The sequence below is a fragment of the Tachyglossus aculeatus genome, chromosome 24 (assembly GCF_015852505.1).
Source record: "Tachyglossus aculeatus isolate mTacAcu1 chromosome 24, mTacAcu1.pri, whole genome shotgun sequence".
Taxonomy (NCBI): Eukaryota; Metazoa; Chordata; class Mammalia; order Monotremata; family Tachyglossidae; genus Tachyglossus; species Tachyglossus aculeatus.
The window spans coordinates 14,284,250-14,311,377 of NC_052089.1; the positions used below are offsets into that span (position 1 = coordinate 14,284,250).

The window sequence follows — 27,128 nt, forward strand, 5'->3', positions numbered from 1 at the left end:
CAAGACTGGCTGAACTCAGGGTGGTTTCCCCAAATAATCTTTAATTTCCCCTCTATACATCACCCAACTGCCACTTCAACTATTCCACTCCTCCTAATCACTTACACACACATCCTCTGATCTATTACCCTGCCTATGTGTAATTTATTTTAGAGTCTGTCTCCCAAGCTTGACTATAAATTTCTGTGAAGGCAGGGGTCATTTCTCCTTTTTAGTAGTAGTGATGGCATCTGTTAAGCACTTACTATGTGCAAAAGCACTGTTCTAAGCGCTGGGGAGGATACAAGGTGATCAGGTTGTCCCACGTGGGGCTCACAGTCTTAATTCCCATTTTACAGATGAGATAACTGAGGCACAGAGAAGTTAAGTGACTTGCCCAAAGTCACACATCTGACAAGCAGCAGAGCCGGGATTAGAACCCATGACCTCTGACTCTCAAGCCCAGGCTCTTTCCACTGAGCCACGCTGCTTTTCTTTCATAGTCTCCCTATTGCTTAGTACAGTGCTCTGCACACAGAAGGCACTCAATAAGTGTTATTGATTGATTAACTGGCAGACTTCTCAAGAGAGCAGCAAATTTGGGGTGAAACAGATGAACCAAAAAATAAAACCCTTAGTGTGAGCACTGCAAGGTACCTGTAAATGTCTTTTTCCAACACTGAGTTCACTGCTCCTGGTTTGCAAGGCAGTATGAATCCTAAATAAGTGCCCTGAGCCACTAGCACCCTAATCCTAGTCCTAGTTCCTTTGAATCCAGCTGATAATCATCCCTAGAGTTCCTCAGATTTCCTTGTAATACCCAGCCTCAGATATAAGTCCTCTCCCATATCCCAAACTGTTTCTCCTGTGATGAATCAATATCTTTCAGTGTCATTTTGGTTGTAATGAATCACCTTCCGATAACTTTTCTCCATCCTGAGTGACAAATATTCTAATGGTTCTCTGCTTCTCCTCTTTGTATCGTGGCTCAGTGGAAAGAGCAAGGGCTTTGGAGTCAGAGGTCATGGGTTCAAACCCCTGCTCCGCCAATTGTCAGCTTTGTGACTTTGGGCAAGTCACTTAACTTCTCTGTGCCTCAGTGACCTCATCTGTAAAATGGGGATTAAGACTGTGAGCCCCCCGTGGGACAACCTGATCACCTTGTAACCTCCCCAGCGCTTAGAACAGTGCTTTGCACATAGTAAGTGCTTAATAAATGCCAATATTATTATTATTACTATTATTTGTATGTTAGGCATGAATCAAAGACATAATTTTACTCAACCAGTCGCTAGACTGTAAACTCCTTGAGGGTAGGAAACATGCTTTTTCCCCTCTAGGTTTCTCTTATAAAGACGTGTCTCCACCCTACCCAAACGTGAGTTGAGAAAGCTTTTCAACTAGGGGTTATTTTTATGTCTGCCTGAGGCATTCCCTTTTCCAGAACATCCTCTAGCTTCACGGGACTCAGAAAATCCCGGCTTTGAAGAATGAGGCTTGTTTCATTTCATGTGAGAGAAAGTTGACGAGAATCCTGCCCCTGAGTCAAAGGGGTAAATAGATCAGATCCTACCGGCTCTGTACTTCCTTTCAAAAATTCAGATGTTATTTTGTGGCGGGTGAAGGCAAAGAAGGCAATAACTGAAACCTTGGCTGAGAAGGTATTATTTTTCTTATCCTTAAAACTGTTTCAAAGACTCGACAGCAAGCATAAAAATAGCATCCTTTAACATTGTTTTGATTTCCTAAATTACTTATCCTTCATTTTCAAGGATGATACTAATAATGATGAGATCCTTTCTCTGAATGTGGGTGTGACTGACACTCCTTTCTGTATCGTTTGCAGCTAAAAATACGTCTTTGCTGTATTAATTTACCCAGTACCGGGCCCATCTCTGTTTCTGAGTTTGGCTCTTGGTTGGGAACGGTACCCTCTCTTGATGGCTACCAGGCTGGTCTGTCTGCTTCCCGTATCTTCTGAATAGTCCACTGCTATGTTTTATTATTTGAAACTGTGCTTCTCAAATGACATACCTTAAATGAAAAACAGCAGTGGGTTTTCACAGAGATAAAGAAACAAGATTTAAAGGTAGATGGCAGTTTACTGTATGTCTTATGAAATAGCTGACCTCATTAACGGCCCAAACAAATGAAGTGTTTGCATCCCTGATGTTCCTTTTGTTGCCTATCTTTACTAATCTCTTGAATAATGTTCTTGGCTGGTAAGTAGGCTCACAAAGACCCAATGTCTATTTTGCAGTCACTATATCAACAGAACTGCTGCAGGATTTCCAGCAAGGTTTTGCTTGGGCAAGTAGTAGAGGGTCAGTTTGCCCATAAATACTGAAAAATAACTTATTCAACCATCGGCTGACCTCGTGTTCAGGCAGGTGAAGGAAATGATGTAACTACTTAGTTCACTCTTGGACGTTTGACAATGCAGCCAATGCACCACTCTTCATCCCCCTTTTCAATTTCCATCAGCAGCAGCATATGGATGGGGAAAGGAGATAAGGCCCAAATCAGCCCATTTTGCTGCAAGCTAGGCATACTGGCAAAAAACACTTGCTTAGGGGAAAAGGTTGAAACGACTGTCTCAAATGAGTTTCTGCATTTTCTGTGGATTTTGATTCCCGAATGTTTTTCCTGATCCCAATTGACACTGATGGTAGAAAGTTTTCCCTACTGCATTTGTTTCTCCTTATTACACCAACGATCCCATTTAACTCTGTTCTCCTCTCAGAGATCACATTGGTCTCATTTTTGATAAGTAATTTCATTCCTGTTCAGGTGATTGTGAGTGGCGGAGAACAAGGGAAGTAAATCTAGGCGTTCCATATGCATGAACGCTGTGATGCTATTGATATTGCGTCCAGTTGATATCACAGCTTTTTAAAATGGACCTTAAATATATCAGTAATCCCACTTCTACAGAATGAGTTGGAACAAAGCATATTTTGGAAATATGATTTTTCCAGAGAAATAGAAGAACCAGGAAATGCTTGATTTTATTCCACCCGGAGTGATTATTTTCCATTACATTACAGTAACTTTGTGGTCTAGGCTCATTGTTCACTGTTGAACCCACTTTGGAGAAAGGTGATATTTGGAGTTAAAAGTCCTGAAATTGCATAAGATCTAGTATATTCTCTGCTCAGAGAGTGCCCTATAGTCCCCATTAGCAACGTATCTGTCTAGTACCTGAACTTGTTGAAAAAAAATAGTCTACCCATCTCAGTTATAAATGTTATAAATTGTTTTCATTATGACCATTCATCCAAAACCTTTTATCTCATTCCATGTGAAACATAGGGCCTTATAACAATGCACAGTTCTAAAGAAAAGTCTATGAAAGATTAAGTAAAATAGTATTTTTTGTCTTTTCAAAGTTTTGTCTAAGCAGCATGCTTCCGAGATCCTGGTTAGAAAACGGAGAGCCAACAGCTTGATTGAAGAACGCAAACAGGGAAATCTCGAAAGAGAATGCATTGAAGAACTGTGTAATAAAGAGGAAGCCAGAGAGGTCTTTGAAAATGACCCTGAAACAGTAAGTACTGGAAAAGGTGTTCAGAGGTGAGAATGCTGTTGGGTTCAGAGAAGTGGAAATGGGGTCTTTCTACGGGAAAGGTAGAAATGGTAGTCTCAGAGAAGCTTCAGCCGGGCATTGTAGTTTTGACAGTACATGTTTGGAAGGGTTGTGTGTGTCGGCGGGAGGATAGATGAGAGTGAAGTCTAAAATGTCTATCCTGCCATGGGTTTAGGGCATAGATTACCCAATACGTTTGGCCCTTCCCTAAAGGGAATATTACTACAATCTTTTTTTGTAGCCTCAGGACCCCACCCCCAGAAGCCTAGGGTTTGGAGTGGGGATAGAGACTGGACACTTTTAATCAATCAATCAATCAGCCACATTTTACTCTCATTCCACTCTGTATCCCATACTGCTGGGGGTAGTGGGATTTGGTGGAGAAGATATGTTGCCAACTTGTACTTCCCAAGCGCTTAGTACAGTGCTCTGCACACAGTAAGCGCTCAGTAAATACGATTGATGATGATGATGATGATGATGAAGATATCTTGGATTCAAAATAATGAGTCCCTCATCCCAAGTTCTGCAGTTCCTTTTGGGACCTTTCAGCTGTTTTTATCAATAACTGCAAAGAATAGTTGAAAATCAGTAGCATCATGGTATAGTGGGTAGAGCACAGGCCTGGAAGACAGAAGGACTTGGGTTCTAATCCCTGCTCTGCCATTTGTCTGCTGTGTGACCTTGGGCAAGTTACTTAACTTCTCTGGGCCTCAGTTCCCTCATCTGTAGAAGGGTGAGCCCCATGTGGGACATGATTAATTGTACCTCAGTACTTAGTACAGTGCCTGATATATATCAAGTGCTTAACAATACCGCAATTCTTATTTTTATTGTTGGGAATCTGTGGGCTTAACTGGAAGCCTGCTCGGAGCTTCAGATTCTGGTTAAGGAATCCAGACCCTTTTGGTCCCAGTGTGGGGACTTCCACGGATGGGGCTGGGATTTTGTTTCAGCCTGAAGAAACTTCAGGGATCCACAGGGATCCCTGAACCAAGAATTGACCTGGTCTGGTTTCCTTGGGGTCCTGTTTGTCGTTCACCTGCCAAGGCCTCTCCGAAGCCTAGAATAGCCCAAGTGCTCTGGTGCTTGGGGATTCCCAGGCCCTGCACACTCGATCAGCGAGGCCTCGGGATGGGCACATTGTGAGGGAGAGCAGGAGAACCCTGCTCCCTGAGATTAGGGAGGTCTGACCTTCCCAAGTGGGGTTTTAATAATTAAGAGAGATGAATGAATGGATTTACATGCAAAGAGAAGTATATTTTATAGCCTGACTGAAACCTTAACCAATTAGAAACAATTTTTTTTCAATGAGCTATAGTAATAATATTAGTAATTTTGTGGCATTTCTTAAGTGCTTACTATGTAGCACTGTACCTGGTGGGGTAGATAAAAGATAATCAAGTCCCACATGGGGCTTACAGTGTAAGCTTCTAGGCTGTAAGCTAATTGTGGGCAGGGAATGTGACTGTTTATTGCTCTACTGTACTCTCCCAAGTGCTTAGTACATTGCTCTGCACACAGTAAGTGCTCAATAAATACGATTGACTAACAGATACTTTATCCTCATTTTGCAGATGAGGGAACTGAGGCACAGAGAAGTTAAGTGATTTGCTCAAGGTCACAGAGCAAGTACCTAGCAGAGCAGGGATTAGAACCCAGATTCTTTGACTTCTAAATCCCTGCTCTGCTGTTTCACTGGTAATACTCACAGTATTTATCAGGTGCTTACTGTGTGGAAAGCACTGTAAGAGGCCCTGGGAAAATATGCATGGGTGAGAATTAGATACAATAGGGCATTAGACATGCTAGCCCATACCTAGAATAAATAATAAAAATTAGTTACATGGGTTTCAAATTTATAGATCTAATAGGTTTCAATTATTGGAAAACTGCTTCTGATTGTGGGCATATTACATATATAAATGCATGGTGCTGTAGATATTGGTCAGTTTCAATGAGAAAGCTAATCATATTTATTGCAGTTCTGCAGTTACATTAAAATTTGTCTATATAAATTTTCTCCACCTTTTTCTCTTCCAGAACTATTTTTACCCTAAATACCTAGGTAAGTTGAAAATAGTATAGATCACCCACCCTATACCCACAATGTAGTGTATTTTTCATTTTTTTTAACATTAATTTCAGGTACCCAAAGATATGGAATATAATTGCAAAGTATTTATTTATAGGCCCTTTAGAAATAACTTTAATTATTATGCACCTTTTTGGAATTTAGTTTTGTTACTAATGGAATATGCCTTTAATATAGAGATTCTTCCCATCATCTAAATTACTCCATGCAGTAAATTTGATATTTTGGGAAAAGCAAGCCTCTAGGGAGACATTTAGTCTTGAAAATGGGCTTCTCTAAACACTAAATCTACACCCAGACCGTATCTTAGAGGCTAAAAAGAGTTGCGTCTAAATCTGAAAGAGCAGCAAGGCTGAATTGAAAAGAAAAAAAAAATGAAGTGGGACAGGTAAAAATATATTATGAATATATTTCGATGTGTTAGAGAACAATTACTGGGCTTCATTCTTCCCTCCTAATGTAGCTTTCTTACTGCCCCCAAAGACAACAGAAAATTGGAGGTCTAGTTATTTGTATAAGCAAGTATATGGGGATCATTACTCATCTGGACTCTAGCCTGTGAGCTCGTGGTGGGCAGGAATGTGTCTGTTGTTATATTTTACTCTCCCAAGCACTTATTACAGTGCATTGCACACAGTAAGCACTCAATAAATACAACTGAATCTGTATAGCCGGGACTGCCTAGGACGTTCCTGTTTTGCTAGTGGAAGGGCAGATAGATGGGTCCCCTACTCCGTCCACCCTCTGAGAAGTTGTACATCTTTGGAGTCAGGACCTCTTAAGCATAATATGCAAATCAGTGTTAAGTATGACTCCAGTAAGACAAAGAAATAAATTAGAAGGTTTGTTTTTAATTGCCAGCCACTATACTTAAACAAAATTGTTCTTAGTTTTAAATTTTATATGAATATGAATATATGAATAAACTTTATATTAAATTCTGATCAGAGGCCCTGAAAACATATACATAGTGTCCTTAATATTCAAAGATTTCAGCCCGGGGGAAAAAAATTCCTCCTTGAAGTATAGTGGCTGAAAATGCAGTCTGGCCTAAACGTAAAGTTAATGTGGCACCGTTTCTATTTGTAGATATGTTTATATCTGTTTTCCTCAATAGAATAAAAGGAATATGTTTCTGGCTTGTATTGTACTCTCCCAAACCTTTAGTTACACTGTTTTGCACCCAATGTGTGCCCAGTAAGTTCCCTCCAGGCTTATTTCTACTCATTTCATTTGAGCAGGTCCTTTCAGGATAACAGACACAATCTAAGTATACTAGCTAAGTAAGTATTGAAGCATACGTCATAAGATTGTGGGGTTTTTTTCAGCTTGCCTTGGCGCATTTCAACCTGGACGATTTGTGCCTGCCCGTCAGTCCACCCACGCTGTCACTGACCTGAGGTCCTGCGTCACTGGTAAGTACTAGTAATATCTATTTTCCGCAACAGTATGCATTTAAAAGGGAAAAAAAAAATGTTGGCATCAACTTTGATACCCTTAACTGAAACAGTTCTTGCACAACCTTAGGGCAAGGGAAAAATTTCCAACTAGCATATCGCTCGGCTATGTGAATCATGTATCGTTACTTTAAAATAAAATTGATCCATAACAGTTTCAGTTAAACAGTGACGTGTGTTTGCTAGGGGTACAGGTCATTGACTGTGGTCTTATTTTGTTTTGTGTTCATACTTTCAGAGTAATTTTTCACCTTGGGTGAGTTTCTTGACCGTGTCAAAGAAAGCCATGATTTTTCTAACAAATTAGCATCAAGATAGGAGTAACATTAGTGAAAAGTTTCTCACTTAGCAGACCAATCGTCTCCCTGCCAACTGCCCATCAATCACCTCTTCATTATTGAGGATTGAGGATTTCATTGATCATCAGCTCTTCCCTGGTTGATTATCAGGAGAGGTACATCTCAAACCAAGCAGTGTGGCAGCTAGTTAAAAGTTTGAGGGAGAAGCCATATCCTTCTTCTGGCCTAGAACTCCTTCCCCCTCTTCATACTGGATAGACCACCACTCTCCCCACCTTAGAAGCCTTTTTAAAGTTATTCCTTTTCTAAGAAACCTTCCCCAACTAAATTCTCATTTCCCATACTCCCTCTCCCTTCTGCATCACCTAAGCACTTGCATCTGTACCCCTTAAGCACTTGATCTTCATCCCACCCTCAGCACCAAAACCCCTATGTACATATCCATAATTTACTTTAATATCTATCTCCCACTGTAGACTATAATCTCCTTGTCATCAGGGAATAGGCCTATCAACTCTGTTGTAATTTACTCTTCCAAGTGCTTAATATAAGTGCTCTGCACATAATAAGCACTCGATAAATACAACCACTGATTAAATGACCTGCGTCTTCTTGTATCCAGGCGGAGATGGGTTGAGGAAGGACTGCCCGCTAATTCCTCAACGGCTGTGCTATGCAAAACACATAATGAACATGCTCATTATATAAAGAACTGATCGTAACAACCCATAAACAGTAGGCTTTTAAAAATTCAGTCAGACAGTATTTATTAAGTGCTTACTGTGTGCAGAGCACTCTGCTAAGCACTCGGGAGAGTACGATACAACAATAAACAGACACATTCCCTGCCAAAAATACTCTAACAGGCATTTATGTAAAAGAGACAAAGTATATTTTTCCCTCTGAATTACTCGAATAATTTGCACAAGAATGGCTATCGGGATGAAGATCTTAATTTACAAGTAACTCAGAGGATATTTTGTGGATTTTTTTGAGGAATGATCGATAAATAGTCTTATCCCTCTCTTGGGTCACTTCACTATGCAATGATCAACAAAAAGTATTTATTGAGTGCTTACTGGGTGCAGAACACTGTACTAAGTGCTTGAGAGAGTACAGTACAAGAGAATTGCTACACACATTCGCTGCCCACCACAGCCTTACAGGCTAGAGATTTAAAGAAAAGAGAATCTCAGAGAAAAACATGTCAAACATGTTAAGGCTCTTTTTGTTTCCTACAGCAATTCCAGACCAGTGCTTCCCTCTGCCATGCCATGAAGATGGCTATCTAGTTTGTAAAGATGGGAAAGGCAGATACACCTGTGTTTGTAGGTCAGGATGGCATGGAGAAAGGTGTGAAAACGGTATGTATAACGACCCATTCAGCTTATAGCTAGAATTAACTGTTTGAAGAGGCATAAAAAACAAGAAATAGGCATGGTGTCAATTAAAAATGTTTGACTTCACTTTCTAGATATAGATGAATGTGAAGACCCTCTGAATGTAAATGGAGGTTGCAGCCAAAACTGTATTAACTATCCTGGAAGTTTTCACTGTTCCTGTAAAACGGGATACCAAATGCTTCTTAATAAAAAGGATTGCAGAGGTAAGGATGTAGCAGAGCCCTCCCACTGTGTAACAAGAGTCCTGCAATTTGCAAAAAGTTATATGGTTATAGAGGAGCAGATAGATTCATTCAAATAGTGAAGGCCACAGTGGAGTCATAAACCTGGAAGGAATCATGAGAGGTTATTCAGTTCATCACCATACCTTCATACAAAATCCCTCAGTCAGCCAGCCTTCCCCCAGTCCAAACCATCTTGTTGGTAAAGGTTTCCAAAGCAAAGGATTCCACATCCTCCCTCAGGAACCTATGCACTCCATTATAATAGTTCATCCCTCACAGACAGAGAATTATGTTTAAACCAATCCCATTTGCTGAGCAAGAGATCTTTATATCTTGTGCTCAATCTGCTAAAAACAAAATCACCAGTCATTATTCCCTCTATAATAATCCTTCGTTCTCTCCAACCCCTTACTATCCATCCAAATGGTCACCACCCTGGTCCTGGGGCTTGTTACATCTCAGCTTGATTTCTTCATTAGCCTCCTCGCCAATCTCCCTGCCCCAGGGCTCTTCGTCAATTCATGGATCATTTTTCTGAAACAGCATTCTGCAAATGTTCCCCACTCCTCAAAAACCTCTAATAGCTGACTACTTGCTGTATTAAACAGAAACTCCTGACCATTGACTTTGAAGCAGTCAATTAGCTCTCTACTCTTTGTATCCATGCTCTTCTCCCTCTACTCCCTAGCTCACATTATTTGTTCCTGTCAAGCCAGCCTACTCATAGTGGCTCATCTTTGCCTCACCTTCCACCAACCTAGTGTTCATGTTCTCCCTTCAGCCTGGAACTCCCCATCTCTTCATTCACAACAGGCAGCCCACTGCTTTCCCCATCTTCAGAGCTCTTTGGAAATCCTATTTCCTGCAGGAGACCCATCCCAGTTCATTTCTAATCTCTCCACCTTCTATTCCCACTGCTGCTATTTTAGCACTTGCAAGCCACCTAAACTCTGAGGTAGTCACTGGCTTAGCATTGTACTCAAGTACATATCTTTAGTACTAATACTTCCTCCTATCTATGATTTATTTTAATGTCTGTCTCCTCCTATAGACTGTAAACTACTAGAGTTCAGGGATCATGTTTACTAATTGTACCAAGTAGGCCCTGGATACTTTTAAATGACTGATGGATTCATGTATGTGAAGAATGTTAAGCCTTCTGTATCCAGATTAGGTGATCCAAATTCCTTTAGACCTGCCTCAAAAACACTGTCTTTCATCCTTAAATCATCTTTGGGATTCTTCTTGGAATCAGCTGATACTACTTTCCCTCAAAAATGTGGACCTCAAATGGGACCAAGCATTGCCAAGTGCAGCATGAATTCTACTTCCCAAGCACTTAGTACAGTGCTCTGCACACAGTAAGTGCTCAATGAATTCAGTTGAATGAATATATAATATAGCATGGTGTGATGGAGAGTAGCATTGTACATAGTATAGCTGGTTCACAGAATATTTCGATCTGGCCCCTCTGGCAACTATCAAAGCATTTTTGCGATGGTATCAATTTAAAACTAAGTTAATAATCAGAAGTGCCTTTAAGTTGAAGGAACTAAATGATATAAGTCTTATAATATACATGAAACATGCAGTTACCGGTGAAAACATTCATTATTTTGATCAATTTTGCTAGTGGCTGTGCCAGAAGTATTGGGTGGACACACTTGAGAACCACAATTATTACAGTAGAGTGAAAGTACGATTTAGAGACACTTGAGGAAGGCCTTTCTTAAACAAGTCATCTTTTTCCAAGCCCTTATCCCATCTGTAGTCAAATTCTGCCTTTATCAGCCTAAACAAGGCTCCCTTTGATGCCGGTAAATCAGAATGGTCTCTTCACTGAAGCTTTAGATAAGGAGGCTAGTGTCAGGATGCGAAAACCAGAGCCACTCTAATTGATTCAGTAGATTAAAATACGGTATTCAGCATGTTGACTTGTAAGTCAAATGCCAAGGACCATCAAATAAAGCCCACCATGAAAAAGCAACTCACATAAGAACACAAGTATGTGTTTTCGTATACTTCATTTTATATTGCATTTCTCGTGACATCAGACTGATAGAATGCAGAACATGAAAACATATGCATAAGCTGTATGAAGTATAGGTACAGCCAAGATGTAGACATGCACTGTATCAAATTGCCACTTATAAAACAAGAGCAAGCAACAAGGTAGCCAAAGACCAGGCCCAACATGCGATGGAACACAAATTTCAAGCAGACGTTAGATGTCACTATAGGGCCGGAGAATACGTAGAAATTAACCTGAAAAAATATGTAAACTTTTCCCTGCATGTACCCCATGTTGAACAATTCTATCCATGTGTTTTTACTTTCTTCCAAAATTTGGGTTTTTGTATTTGTTTTGTCAACAGTGTTTAATGATGAAATAATCAAGTGTAGCTTTAGCTAAGCATGCAATGCTCATTCAGGTAGATGGGGTTGTGCTAACAATTTGAAAAAAAAATGCTTTCTCCATCTTCTTTTGTGTTTATTAAACTGTTTTTGTTTAAAATTCTTGATCTATATGGGCCACGATTCAAGCCTTGTTTAAAACAACACGTACCCTACTGGCTCTTTGGTGACTCATCAGACTGGGGTGACCTGCAGGAATCAGTCTCTGTAGGGATTCCAGATGTGGAAGGGAATGAGCCAGGGACCCCGCCGAGTTAAAGTTGGGGCAGTGACTCCCTTCCACTCTGCTGAGCTCCACGGGGACTGTAGCAATTGGCTAGGGCACAGACAGACTCTAAAAGACATTTCCTAGTGGGAGATGGTTCTTCAAATTGCCCAAATAATTTCCTCTCCTCTTCTCTCCCCTTCCCTTACCCCCAGCTAATAACAATAATAATAGTGTTATTTGGGAAGTGCTTACTATGTGCCAAGTACTGTGTTGAATGCTGGGGAAGATAATAGTGATGATAATAGTAATAATAATAATGAAATCTGTTAATCATTCAGTATGTGCCAGGCATTGTACTAAGCTCTGGGGTAGAAACAATACAATTAGATTGGATACAGCCCCTGTCCTACATGAAAGAAAACAGGCATTTAAATCCCCATTTACAGATGACTAAACTGAGGTGCAGAGAAGACATGTGACTTGCCCAAGGTCACACAGCAGGAAAGAGGTGGAGTAAGGATGGGAACCGAGGTCCCCTGATTTCCAGTTCTTTGCTCTTCCCACAAGGCCATGCCGCTCCTATGCAGAAGACACTGCTGGTTATCCTTGGTGCTCTTTCTTCAGGCAGTATTGCTACAGCTCTGGCAGGAATTTCTGTGTTGCTCACCCAGAAATAGTAGATCTTGGATTCACCGGTCTGTGAAGGGAGTCCAAATGTACTGGCCCTGAAGAGGTCCTTTGGCAGGCCCCCCAGTCATGTGGCAAATTTTAAATGAGGAGCCATGAAAAGGTTTGCCTCTCCTTCACAACCACTCTGCTCTCTGTAGAGTTCGGGTGCTCACAGATAAGTCTGTATAACTGGTTGCCCACATACTCGCAAAAGAATACAAAGAGGCAAAGATGGAGGATGAAATGTTTCAAGTAATTGAATATGCCTACTCTAATAACTATTTTCCTGGTAGGTCATAAAGACAACAGATTTTACTCCATCACGTCAGTTTGGGAATCACATTTCTGGGAATTATATCTAACAGAAAGGAGAGTCTAGGGCTTTTTTTGTGGTGGGGGGGAGGTCTATCCCTTTCAGGCCCTTGCACTCAAGGCAAAACTGAACTCTACATCTCATTTGGAGCAGAAAATGCAATCTGTTTCACATGCTGGCTCACATTTTTCCCATATGGATCAGATCAGAAAAGTTCACTCACCCCTCTGTCTCCATTTCCCTTATTTCGTAGTTATTTGTCTGGTTTTCTTCACATTCCTTTATCCACTAGCTGGCTGTCACTGACACATCATCTCCTGCCTCACCACCTCATCTGCTAAATCAGCCTAGAATTGCTAGTTGAGAAAGTTAACCAATACTGGTAAGCCAAGTCAACTACAGACTGCTTAGGTCTAATTCGACTGTTAGACGTTGTCATCCGCAACAGTATGCATTGAGCATCTACCTTGTTCAAAACACTGCTCGGTGGGCCGGAGGAATTTACAGGAGGAAAAGTAAAGGTCTCTGCCCTTGGGGAACATACAATCTGATTGGAGTTACTTGGGGATATTGTAATCCTGGGTGGGCCAGACCTCCTGGCCCCCAAGGAGACACACAAGCCCTCCTCAGATGCTGGAGATTGCAAAGATGTAGGTCACTGGCACTGGGGAGTGCTCCAGGGATCAGTGTCGCTGGTCAAACCGTTGCCTGCCCCTCTCCTTGGTTACAAGGGCTTAGACTTAGCTTTTTAAATTGTAAACACTCCACAGTACACATTTAACAGTGGTGGGTGGAAGCAGCAGTCCTAGTTTCAGATGGTGGGGTGGTGGTTGGATTTATCACTCTATTTAAGAGTAAAAAATAGAAGCAGCGTGGCTCAGTGGAAAGAGCACGGACTTTGGAGTCAGAGGTCATGGGTTCAAATCGCGGCTCCGCCACTTGTCAGCTGGGTGACTTTGGGCAAGTCACTTCACTTCTCTGTGCCTCAGTTACCTCATCTGTAAAATGGGGATTAAGACTGTGAGCCCCCCATGGGACAACCTGATCACCTTGTAACCTCCCCAGCGCTTAGAACAGTGCTTTGCACATAGTAAGCACTCTATAAATGCCATCATTGTTATTATTATTTATTACTTGTACATATTTACTATTTATTTTGTTAATGATGTGCATATAGCTTTAATTCTATTTGTTCTGACGATTTTGACACCAGTCTACATGTTTTGTTGTGTTGTCAGTCTCCCCCTTCTAGAGTGTGAGCTCGTTGTTGAGTAGGGACCATCTCCATATGCTAATGACTTGTACTTCCCAAGCGCTTAGTACAGTGCTCTGCACACAATAAGCGCTCAATAAATACGATTGAATGAATGAATGAATGGTTGGGTGAGTTGAAGAGTCACAAACTATGTACTTCTTGGGAGCCACGCTTCAATTCAAAAAGTCAAACAGTATGGCTTTGGTCCACATGTAACAGATAATGGGCCCCAATGCCCCTTTCAAACCTGGAGGGCAGCTAGCTGAGTTTCCTCTCAGTTCATTCAATCATATTTATTGAGCGCTTACTGTGTGCAGAGCACTGTACTAAGCAATTGGGAGAATACAAAACAACACTAAAGAGACACATTCCCTGCCCACAATTAACTCCATTTCATAATTGCTGTACAGCAGAGAATACCTGGCTGCCACTGGGGCTGCACTCCCTGTAATACAAATTTTAAGGGTGTGAACTGCACGTAGTAATGATAATAAAAATTGTGGTATTTATTAAGCAGTTACTATGTGCCAAGCACAGTACTAAGCACTGGGGTAGATACAAGATGATCAGGTCAAATCCAATCCCTACACTATGGTGGGGGGGGGGGGGGTGCTCAGTTTTAAGATGGAGAGCAGGTATGTTACAGATCCCCAATTTATAGAGAAGTTAAGTGATTTGCCTAAAGTCACACAGCAGGCAAGTGATAGATCTGAGAGTAGAACCCAGGGTCCCCTGACTCCCAGATTTTCCAAGCTTTTTCCACTAGGCCATGCTGTTTCTTACACTCTCTGCTCTTTTCCTCTTCCCTTCCCCTGATAGTGTAATAGAAATACGTTGGTTAAATCTTTCTTTCTCTACTTGTTTTTGGGTCTGCTCTGCCCTGTACTAGCCTGCGTGAAGCAAAGGATGGAGCTTTATTATGCCTCCTTTCCTTAGCAAGTAGTCTAGCCAGAGGAACACAAACCACCTCGCTTTTGTCCAGTTGAATCTCTGGGGATGTTTTGGTGAACACCCCAAGTTACACAATGTTAGAAGCTGCTCTGTGCTCACTCAGGCACCTAGGACAGTTCTAAATGTCAAGTGTTACAGACCCAGCAGCACAGCTAACAAAGCTCCAAAGTTATTTCACCGTTGTCCTTTTTAACTGGGTGGATGTGCAGGACAGCACGTCTTTCACATTAGTCAACTGCCCGACATTGTGGGGCTAAAGATTTGCTTGGTTCTCTTGTTCAGACCACTGACTGACAATGCCAAGTATCACACAGATTCCTGAAACCCTGGACTGACCCACTTTGGCGGACAAAAAAAAAAAATGTGTTTAGAGAACTCTGATTAATAACCAACCTACTTTCATTTCTCTCCAGGAAATTTGGGAAGATCATGGAGGTCTCCCCATACTGCTGAATATAGGCTAACTTGTAACCCTCGGAAATTGAGTTCTATTACTTTTAACTTCATGCTTTTTGGAATTATGGCCACTGAAATTAGTTTGAATTTTGAGTTACGAATATATTCCAGAACATACGCAGTAAGACCCCTTCCTGGTCTAAGCCTGTTGAAGAAAAAGAGCAGTTGGAATTGTGTCCTCCAAAATCATTGTTTATAAAGATACAATTAAAGCTGCATTTCCCTCAAAAGACATGAATGTGCATAAGTCTGGGCAATGAGTAATCTAGTGACCTAGAAGGATATTATGGATTTTTAATACTGTTTTTCTTCTGGCATTCCTTATGTCACACTAGATCCAGGGAATGAAAAAAAAAAAGGCAAGAGTTTATATTTCACTGGCATCTGGGAAAGTGGTGGTTTGAAGGGAGAGCAGAGGTGAACCAGCCCCTCTCATTGGAAGGTTTGTTTTTAACGTGTTTGTTTCATTTATAGACGTGAATGAATGCTTATCACAGCCAAGTGTCTGTGGGAAGGCCGAATGCAGGAACACCGAGGGAAGTTTTGAATGTGTGTGTCCTGAAGGCTTCAATTATAATCTCATAGCAAGGGATTGTGAAGGTGAGTCACGGTGGGGGCTGAGGAGGGAATAAACGGCCAATTAGCCCAACTCGAGGTCTCAAGGTATTGCTTTAATTTGTTCCAAGGCAGAGTTTGGGAAACTTTCTGTGCAGAATCAATCATTAAAATAAATACTACTTATTGTACTGAGCATGCATTATGTGTGGGGCACTACACTAAACCCTTGGGAGAGTACAGTTGGTAGACATAATCTCTGTCTTCAAGGAGCTTTACATCCTAGGCAGACACTAAAATAATTTACAGATAGGAGGAAAGAGGAAAAAGGGGCTATGTACGTGAGTTAATGCTTATAACCAGCTATGTAAGATGTGTACTTTAGTGCAATGGGAGGATTTGAGCTCACATCCTCAGATGGCACAGAAGGATAGAGGTGGCAGTTGGAGGGGGTATAACAATTGGGGAGAAAATAAATGAATGGAGGAAAACCTCTATTAAGAGATGTGATTACAGGAGGATTGAAGGGGGAGGGAGAGAGTACCAGGCTAAAGGAAAATATTACGATTAGGGTCAGTGGCAGAAAAGACAAGAATGAGGCAAAGTGAGTAGGTTAAGCCTGAGGGGAGTGAGGAGTGTGAACTGTAATGTAGGGGAAGAAGAGAGCGGTTAAGAGCAGAAGAAAAGTCAATGGTTAGAAGACTCAGCTTATTGAGAAGAGGAAGGAGTAACTATCAGAAGTTTTTGAGGAGTGGAGAGATATGGGCAGAATGAGAAATGATCTGGGCATCAGAGAGAAGTATGGACTGGAAGGGAGGTGGGTCTGGAGGCAGGGAGATCAGTGAGAATGCTGTTGCAAAAGTCAAGCTGGGATATCACAAATTCTGCCTGCTTGGATGGAAAGTAAATGGTGGATCTTGTCGATGCTATGGAAGAATTATTAATAGAACTTGGTGTCTGACTGAATACAGGGTTGAAAGAGAGGGAGAAACCAAGAATAACACCACATGAGCTGGATTCAGGGACATTTTCAGCTGTAATGGGAAAGTTAGGTGGAAGAGAGGATTTCAGAGGGAATAAAAGGAGTTCAGTTTTGTACATATTAAGCCTGAGACCCTGCTGGAACATCCATGTAGTGATGTCCTGGAACTAGGAGAAGATGTGGGATTGCAAAGAAGAAAGGCTGGGGCAGTGAGATAGATTTGGCAAACATCTGCAGAGAGGTGGTAGTTGAAGCTGTGGAAATAGATGAGCTTCCTGAATGAATGTAGATTGAGAATGAAACCTAGAACAGGAAACAACCTACAGTTGGGATGCAGAGGAAAAGATAGTGCAAGGGGCAGAGAATGATGATGATGATGATGATGGTATTTGTTAAGAACTTACTATGTGCCAGGCACTGTACTAATTGTTGGGGTGGATACAAGCAAATCAAGTTGGACATAGTCCCTGTCCCATGTGGGGCTCTCAGTTTCAATCCCCATTTTACAGATGAGTTAACTGAGGCCCAGAGAATTGAAGTGACTTGTCCAAGGTCACACAGCAGATAATTGGCAGAGCCAGGATTAGAACCTATGTCTTCCATCATGCCACTGGATGAACCAGAGACTGTCCGAGTGGAAGCTATTTGCATCAGGGTGGTACACTTTGGTTTGGAGAAGAGTTTAGCTTGCCACTTCAAAATCACCATAATGAAACTCTTCTGGGAGGAGTAGGACAAGGCTGGCTAGGCAAGAATCAGAATTTCCCTGTCCGTAATGACCGTGCCTCCAGCCCCAAACACACAATCCTGACTGCGGTGGTCGTCGATGGAGGCAGCGCACTGCTGGTGCCTGATGGGCTATTCCAGGATGATGTTCCCTTGAGGCTGGGAGGCCTGTGTCTACCACTGCTGTTGCCTGCCTCCTTTGGCCTCAGAAAGTCCTGCCCAAGTTGGAGTATTGATGTCTGTCTCCAACTCTAGACTGTGAGCTCATTGTGGATAGGTAATGTGTCTGCTATATTGTTATACTGTATTCTCCCAAGCAGCTAGTTCAGTGCTCTGCACACAGAAAGAGCTCAAGACAATTGACTGACTGACAGGGCCCATGGCTACCCTGGGACCACAGAGCTCCCTGCAATGTGCTGTCTTTACCCAATGCTGGGCTTCAGTTAGCAACTGGCCCAGACTGTCCCTAGTTCCCTCCTCCCACCTCCAGGCCCCTTCCCCTCCTCTGATGCTGTCACCATAACTTCAAATCCTAAAGCATACCATTAAATAAGGTGCCCCCTTGCATCAAAATCGAACCTTAAACTGCAGTCTCGAGCCATGTGGTTTGTTTTGTTCCAGATGTGGATGAATGTGCAGAAAACATGTGTGCTCAGCTTTGTGTCAATTTTCCTGGAGGTTATTCCTGCTATTGTGATGGGAAGAAAGGCTTCATGCTTGCCCCCGACCAGAAGAACTGTGAGGTAACATTTTACAAAATTGAACTCTTCTCTACCTTCTGGTTTCAAAAGTGACAGCTGGTTGCATCTCCCTGAACAGATGAGGCACATTAGGAAATTCCAAACACATGCTTAACGGTTTACACAGACTAAAAGTGGATCAAAATCAGTTGTCTAAGTTAGAATTGCCAAAACTAGGAATGGTTGAGAAGCTACAAATATAACTACATAATGATTTACATAAAATGTCTGTGTATTTATGCCTGCGAATCCAAACTGATTTTATCTGAAGACCCTCCAAATTTATGTACTAAATATTTTTTTGTTATTGTGGAACAGTATAAATGGGTGACATAGCTGTACACTTTTTCAATATTACTATCTTGAATTTAATATAACATTGTATTATCAATACTAATAAAATCCAGTTATCACTTTACTTTCTACTTAACATGGAAAATAACAAACTTCAAAGTAAAAAATGTATTTTAAAATGTTCAAAGCCTCTGAACACAAATTAAGTCAATATTGAAGTATCAATAAAAACTGTCCTATTTTATTCATCCTATTTAATGGTAATCAATCAAGTCATTCACTTGCATTTATTGAGTGCTTATTACACTGCACTAAGTGCTTGGGAGAGTACAATATAACAGAGTTGGTAGATACACTCCCTGCCTACAAAGAGCTTACGGTCCAGAAGGAGAGACAGACACATTACTATAAATAAATTGTTACAGATATCTACATAAGAGCTGTGGGGCTGAGGGAGGGGTGAATAAAGGGGGCAATTCTAGGCAAGGGTGATGCTGAAGGGAGTGGGAGAGAGGGTTTAGTTGTAGAAGGCCTCTTGGAGGAGATGCATTTTTAATAAGGCTTTGAAGGTGGGGAGAGTGAACATGTGTTGAATATGAGGAGAGAGAGAGAGTTTCAGGCCAGAGGCAAGGTATGGGTGAGTGGGCAGCAGCAAGACAGATGAGATCAAGGAACAAGTACATTGGCATTAGAGGAGAGAAGTGTTTGGGCTGGTTTGTTGTAAGAAATCAGGGACGTAAGGTAAGAAGGGGCAAGGTGATTGAGTCCCTTAAAAATGATGGTATGGGGTTTCTGTTTGATGAGGGCGTAGACGGGCAATCACTGGAAATTGCTGAGTACTGGGGAAACATGAATGGTTTTATAGAAAAATGATCCAGGTATCAGAGTGAACTATGGACTGAAGTGGTGAGAGACAGGAGGCAGGGAGGTCAGCAAGGAGGTGATGCAGTAATCAAGGCAGGATAAGGTAAATTCTTGGATTAACCTAGTATGTTTGGATGCAGAGGACAGGGTGGATTTTAGTGATGATGTGAAGGTTGAACTGACAGGATTTGGTGACAGATTGAATATGTAAGGTTGAATAAAAGAATGAGACCAGGATAACACCAAGTTTACGGACTTGTGATATTGGGAGGATGGTGGTGCTGTCTACAGTGATGGGTAAGTGAGAGAAAGGACAGGGTTTGGGTGGGTAGATTAAGAGTTCTGTTTTGGACATGTTAAATTGAATTTGAGGTGTCAGCAGGATGTCCAAGGACACAGAGAACTGGGGAATTTTATATGTATCTGCATACTCCTCTTTTTTTCTTCATTTGCCTGTGATCTTTCCTTTTCCTTAAAAGAGTAGAAAGCCAACTCTGCATTTAAAAGTGAGGAATATTTTAAGAGTGCCAATATAGCACTCAAACATCTGACTGTGCACCTGGTTAAAGGTTAACCGGAAGGAGAATTTTTGTATGTCTGATAAAGTCACTAAAATTCAGAAAATTGGAAAGATTCTGATGGGGATAAAGACTTATTTATAGAGTCAAGTCCTAGGTATTCTATTGTGTTTAGAATATTGTGTTAGTTTCCTCCAGGCTCTCCTTTAGCATTTCTATGACATCCTTTTGGAAGAATTAGAAAAGCAGGTTAATATTTTAAGTCAAAATTTTGGTCTTCACTATATCATTTTCTTTTTTTAATGGTATTTTTAAAGTGCTCACTATGTACAAAGGGCTGGGATAGATAAAAGCTAATCAGGATGGAACCAATCCATGTCCCACATGGGGTTTACAGTCTTAAAGAACCTGAGTTCTAATCCTAACTCAGCCACTTGTCTGCTGTGTGTGACCTTGGGCAAGTTATTTTACTTATCTGGGCCTCAGTTACCTCATCTGTAAAATGAGGATTAAGATTCCCTGGCCCTTGCTTTTCCACTAGGTCATGTTTCTTGTCAGTGTACTTAACCCAACAGCTATAATAGACCCAGCTCTCCTTTCCAGAATTAAGCTGCCCAAGAAGGGAGTGTCAGGGCCAGGAAAGGGTGGAAAGAGATGGAGAGAGTCAGGGAGAGCCAGGGCTGGCTTCCTAACTGCCCTCGGGCCATGGTTAGCAAATACCACCCTGCCCAGCCTGTGATGTCTTTAAACACAGAACCTTTCCAAGAGCCAGGGAGGTTTAAGGCTTATGTTGCTTAGTGAAAGGAACTACTATACTGTGGAGGACTTCAATGAAAATATTTTCCAGTGAATGATTTTCTTTATCCTACTTTAGCAGGATTGGTCATGCCCTAGACAGGTTCATACTTGTAAAAGGCTTCAACCAACTTCAAGTGGAAAAAAAAAACACACCTTGAATTTGTACATCTTATTGGAGCCGATGTTTATCAAAGATCTTTGAAGTCTGTTGCATTCTTTTATGTTTTTAGCTACCATATTTTGGCTCCAAGCAGCCAAAATATTCTCCCCTAGTAAAAGATTGAGAGAGGACCAAACTTTTTTTTTTTTCAGGGAACCTAGCAAAAAGCATAAAATATATATTCAGGGTAATAAATCAATCAGACTAACATCTCAAAAGCTTCTCTTCATCTTTGACCTGTTCTCGACCCAGTCACTGTTCCTCCTTACTATCACCGAAACCTGACTGTCCCCAGATGACATGGGCTCCCCTGCTACTCTCTCTAAAGGGGACCTCATCTTCACCCACTCCCCCAGACTCACAGGGAAGGGTTGTGGTGATGGCTTCTTTCTTGCACCCCAGTGCTGCTTTCTCACCATTTCATCTCTCCCATCCCTCTCCCTTCCTTCAAAGCCCATTATCATCTGCCTCTACCACCCACTCCAGATTCTAGTTAACAGTCATTTACTGGGGAAGCATTGTGGCTCAGTGGAAAGAGCCCAGGCTTGGGAGTCAGAGGTCATGGGTTCTAATCCCGGCTCTGCCATTTCTCGGCTGTGTGACTTTGGGCAAGTTCACAACTTCTCTGTGCCTCAGTTCCCTCACCTGTAAAATGAGGATTAAGACTGTGAGCCCCACGTGGGAAAACCTTGATTACCTTGTATCCCCCCAGCGCTCAGAACAGTGCTTGGCACACAGTAAGCGCTTAACAATTACCAACATTATTATTATTATCTACCAACCTCCCATGCCCCACTTCCAACTTTTTGAACCATTTAAATCCCTTTCTTACATTACTTCTCTTTTTTTCCAACCCTTCATTGATTCTTGGAGACTTTAATATCCACATAGATACTCTTGATGAAACTTCCCCTGCCCACTTTCTATCACTCTTTAACTCAAACTGATCTCTTGCTCCACTCCAGCTCGCCCACTCTTCAATTTGGCACACGAGCTCATCATCTCTGTCCACTGCACGGTCTCAACATCTCTGAAATCCCTCCATCTGAACACCACCTCCTCACCTGTCTTCTCTCCCACACACCTCCTTCCTGAAAATGTGCTGTTCCCCAACAGAGACCACCAATCTTCTGATCTCATCCAATTTTCTCAACTCATGATGCCCCATTTAGCCTCAATACCCAAATTCCCTACCCTTGATGACCAAATGATGCTCTCCGTATCACCCTCTCTAATGAACTCCACTCACTCGCTCCCCTATCCCTGAACGCTTTTGTAGAACGATGATCCGGGCAGCAGAGTTAAGTGTGGACTGGAGTGGGGAGAGTGAGGAGGCTGGGAGGTCGGCAAGGAGGCTGATACAGTAATCAAGGTGGGATAGGATAAATGACTGGATTAACATGGTAGTAGAACCAGTGTAGCCTAGTGGAAAAAGTACAGTCCTGGGACTCAGAGAACCTGGGTTCTGATCCCAGCTCTGCCACTTGCCTGCTGTGTGACCTTGGGCACATTACAATTCTTTGGTTCTCAGCTTCCTCCTTTGTAAAACGGGTATTTTATGCCGGTTTTCCTCCTACTTGGACTGTAAAATCCATGTGGAAAAGGGCTGTGTCCAAACTGCTGATCGTGCATCTATCCCCAGGCTTGGTATAGAGCGCACAACAAGGAACACAATCATTATTATCTAGTACAATGCCATGCATCAAATAGAGGCAGAAATGCATTACATAAAATTTATGATACAGTTAAAAGTGAATATGGCATTATATGGCCCTTAGGGCGCACCTACCAGATCATAATTGGGAGCAGAACTAAAATTCAGACATAATCCTAAACTGAAAAATAACTAGGAATCAAAGCTCCACTCCCCCAATCCTATGAGTAATCTCAACTGTCCATTAAAGAAATATGGACTCCACCCTTGGCTAGTTTGCAAAAAAGAAAAAAGATAAAAAGCCCAAGTATCATAAATTTTAATGGCTTACTTATCTTCTATGTAAGCAGCAACACCATCTGAATGCAAGAAATCTGCAATTTAATTTTGGTTCATTTTTTGTCTTGCTATGTGACTTTCAACAAATCACTTGTGGTTTCTACTTCTGTGTCCAAAATGTAAAACGTCTCTGCCTTTCTGTGGTGATGGGAGATTCAATTGATGTGGTTTCAAAAGCCCCTACTTTCTGGAGATGAAAGCCACTTTCTAAGTTGAGATAACTAATTCTGAGACGATCAACTAAGTTAAACCACAATATCTGCGGGATACTTGTTGGAACAGGAAAAGGGAAGTTTTACTTGTGATTGAAGAATTGACAGTCAATTGGATAGAGTCCCAAAAATTGAGTAACACTTTAATCCCCCCCAACTACTCAGAAATCATGACTAAAGGAACATACATTAATATGAAAGAGGTTATTATGTTATCACTATCAAGGGGATATTCAAGTTTTCCAAGCATACCATACAGGATGCATCTGACAAGAATCGCAGTGGAACAGTCATGCTGTGCCACATGACACAACCACAAAGCAATAACATATGCCTTTTGTTTGTTTGTTTCTATTTCTCCAGCCAGTTCCAATGTGTCTGCCTCTGAATCTTGACAAGAATTATGAATTACTATACCTGGCAGAGCAGTCTGTGGGGATCCCCAGTCTGTATTTACGATTTCGCTTGCCAGATGTCACCAGGTGAGAAGCATGAACTCAGATTTGGTTCCACTGGACAGTTCTCCCCTTGATTTTAGAGACCGTGGAGATGAGATGTGGGAGAAGGGATATGAAAGAGAGATCTTGAGTACTTAGTGACTCTAGCATATCACTTTCTCTTGTGATCTGTTTGGAGGTGTGCTGAATTGAAACTGCTTTATAAATTCACTCTAGAATGGGCTTGTCCACTTTGAAGAAGGCTTATACCTGGAGCCAGACCAAACTGAGTTTTGTAAAGAGAAGTGCCATGCATGATTTTGGTTGATTTGCCTCAGTGTTTTGACTCTGGAGGCTTCTTAGAAGGTTTCTGCTATTTTCAGGGCCAAAGGTTCTAATTTAGTTGCCACAGTGATATCAAGACTAAAATAATCTCCCTGCTTCCTTTTGCTTTCACCTTATTACCAGTCGGGAGCTGGAATTAAGGAATTACATTTTTTCCTCCTTTCATTGAGCAAATCCATTCTCCGTCCCACCTCCAGGTCTACAAAAGCAATCTTTTCTCATCAGTTCAAAACTCTTGAGAAAGTACTAGCTGTTCCCCTTTATGATGTTGATGATTTCCAGAGAGAAAATGCTTGGAGCATGACCCTTTGTACTATCAGTTCAGTCTGAATTTGCAAATAGAAGGAAACTCACTGTACAAGAGGGTGAACTTCTGGAAGATATCGAAGGCACACAGAGTTGGAATTTGGCCAGGCACTACTTCACATCAGCAGAATGCTGAGATGGTTTATGAAAGAGAAGGAAAATCTGTCTTCTTTCCAATCCAAATGATCCTGTTTTCAACTATAATCCCATGCAAATCCCCATCATGCCTTCCTAACCCTTCACTTTACCTTCTTCGGCACATTTTTAGCTTCTTTGGTAACATTCCTATTGAAATTCTAATAATGAATAACAGTTGAAAAGGACGGAGGCCCTCCCTTGGCACAAGTCATTGAGCGAGGCTAGGCTAGGGGTTCAGTGCAGTCCCTGTTGAAGCACCTGTGCTGTGGTAAGGGCCAGAATTTACCCTTGCCATGTCCCCTGGCTGCCCCATTCATTGTCGTATTTTTTGAGCACTTACTGTGTGTAGAGCCCCAGGTTCCCACGGATTAAACTTTCCAAGGATGCTAAGGCACATCCTGTTGGGATCACGGCTGCTCCATAAAGGGATTTGTATTCAGCCACCACAACCACCATATTCAGGGTCACCTCTAATGTACTAGGGGAGGCCTTACTGAGAAGTTCTGAGCATCTTGGCAGCATCAGAGGATACCTTCCCTACATGGGAGTCTCCAGCTCAGACAACTAGTCCCCTAGGAGCCCAGGCTTGGGGCTGTAACATTGCCCTTGACCACATCCACTCCAAAAACCAGTCGCCACAGTGTTCATTGTGCTAAGCTGAAGGGATAGTCTTTCAGTGAAGTGGTGACCCTTGGCAGCCAATGATATTTCACATTACCTGTTCCCTAAACTCACCAAGAGCAAGGACTTGGGACTGAGATCCCGTCGACTCTAAATTCAGAATCCTTAACCTTAAATCTCTTCAACTCTTCATTTTGTGATTTAACTTCACCCCCTGTTCCTGCCTGTAGGGAGATTGCTACCAAATGGTATAAAGCCACAGATTCAGTCTCTGTCTCTAAAGCTGTATTCTGGGAAACACACAATACAGCATCATACCCTTGTGAACACTGATTTGTAGGGGGCCATAAAATATAATTTTTCTTTATACATTTGAGTAAGATTAATAATTCCAGGGAGTGAGAATAAATCTGTGACAACTGCTACATTTCATAACCCACCCAATCAATTGTGTAATGGTATATGTAGGGAGAAAATTCCTTACTAGCTTGTTCAGCAATTAGCTAATACCCTGAAGCTTCAGCTTTAATTATCTTTATCTTGACCTAACTCAGATGACTAATGGTCATAAAATTATCCTGCTCCTCTTCTAATTCCCTCCTAAATCCCTTCCCAGGCATTCTGATTAACTTACTTGGGGGCTTCAATTCTGTTTCTCATTAAAGTTCCCTAAGTACGTCTCACATTCATTTGTGTGCTGTTTTATAGTAAATAAAATAACAGCAAATAGCCAATAATGTGTCTTCAGATGTAAAGGTAATAAGGCAGAGTTAAACATATTAACTAAAGCTAAAGTTGATCCAGTGATGAGTAGCATTTTAATAAATAGCACAGAATGTAATACTAATAATAACTGTGGTATTTGATAAGCACTTACTATGTGCCAGACTCAGTGCTGGGATAGATACAACATAATCAGATCCCACGTGAAGCTTGGAGTCTAAGTAGCATTTTCCAGATAAGGAAACCAAGGCACAGAGAAGTTAAGTGACTTGCAAATAAGCGGTGGAGTCAGGATTCAAACCCAGGTCCTTTAACACCGAGTCCCATGCTCTTTGAGTAGGCCATTCTGCTTCTTGTGGCTAGCAGGAGATCAAACCTATAGGCTATGAAAAAATACTGATGATAAGTCAAGTGGAGAATATTTTTTAGATAGAAGACTCAGCATGCTGTACCATACAGCTCTCTGGAAGCAACATTATTGAGAACTCCTATACTCCTTCCAGGTGTGGACTTAGAAAGTCAAAGCCTTTTGCACTGAAAAAAGCCCAACTTTTCATTCCTTTTTAGAATCTTTGAATCATCAACTCTAGCAGGGAGCATTTGTAGAAGTATGTGAATTAGATCATTGTGGCTTTTAAAAGCTGTTGGATGTGAAGCTGACAAATGCCTCGGGAAATTGTATATTGTTTTGGGCTGGCCACATTTGAAATGTTTAATTACTTTTGTAATTATGCAAATACTATCTTATATCTCTCTTTCTGGGCACGTATCTTCCTTCTCAGGCATGAACTCATGGGGGAATGATAGATTGGAAGGATAAGCACAGCACAAACTCTGTCGTCTTTCACAGAAGGATTATGGGTTTGGCAGACACTATATACTATATGCCCCTCTCAGGATTGCATCTGGAGAGTTTCCTTTGCTCTACCAGTCTTGGCTACGGGAGGGAGAGTCAAGCAGGGGCATTTCCATTCCTAGCTTGGGCAATGGCTAGGAAGTGGAAGGCAATCTGATACAAGTCAAAACTCACCTGTGCTGGGCAGCAGCGGTAAGGGAGAGAGTCGAGGGTGGAGACTCAGGTTTACTGCATGGAAGAAGGCAACGGTAAACCACTTCTGTATTTTTACCAAGAAAACTCTAGGGATATACTACCAGAATGATTGCAGATGGTGGTTGGCTGTATTGGGAAAGATGTGTCCATGGAGGCACATATGGACACATGTTTATAAGGCAATATGACTCTAGAAAAGAGAGAGTGATATTGTCTTATGAATATATGTATATGTGTGTGTATGTGTATGTAAGTTTGAGGTTTTTTACATGGACACATATATACACCGATGATGGAATTTAGTGCTTACTTTCACAAAGAAGCAATTCAGGTGCAGCCAAGTAGAAACAATATG

General features: G+C 41.6%; 1 protein-coding gene across 1 annotated transcript in view; it reads left to right on the plus strand.

Moving 5' to 3' along the window:
• Positions 1–27,128, plus strand: part of PROS1 (protein S) — a 64,855-nt gene that overhangs the window by 17,716 nt on the left and 20,011 nt on the right. The window contains exons 2-9 of the mRNA XM_038766163.1: positions 3,369–3,526; positions 5,609–5,633; positions 6,989–7,075; positions 8,658–8,780; positions 8,891–9,022; positions 15,785–15,910; positions 18,195–18,316; positions 23,516–23,634. Of these exons, the coding sequence (XP_038622091.1) occupies positions 3,369–3,526; positions 5,609–5,633; positions 6,989–7,075; positions 8,658–8,780; positions 8,891–9,022; positions 15,785–15,910; positions 18,195–18,316; positions 23,516–23,634 (892 nt within the window). The remainder of the gene's footprint in view (positions 1–3,368; positions 3,527–5,608; positions 5,634–6,988; positions 7,076–8,657; positions 8,781–8,890; positions 9,023–15,784; positions 15,911–18,194; positions 18,317–23,515; positions 23,635–27,128) is intronic.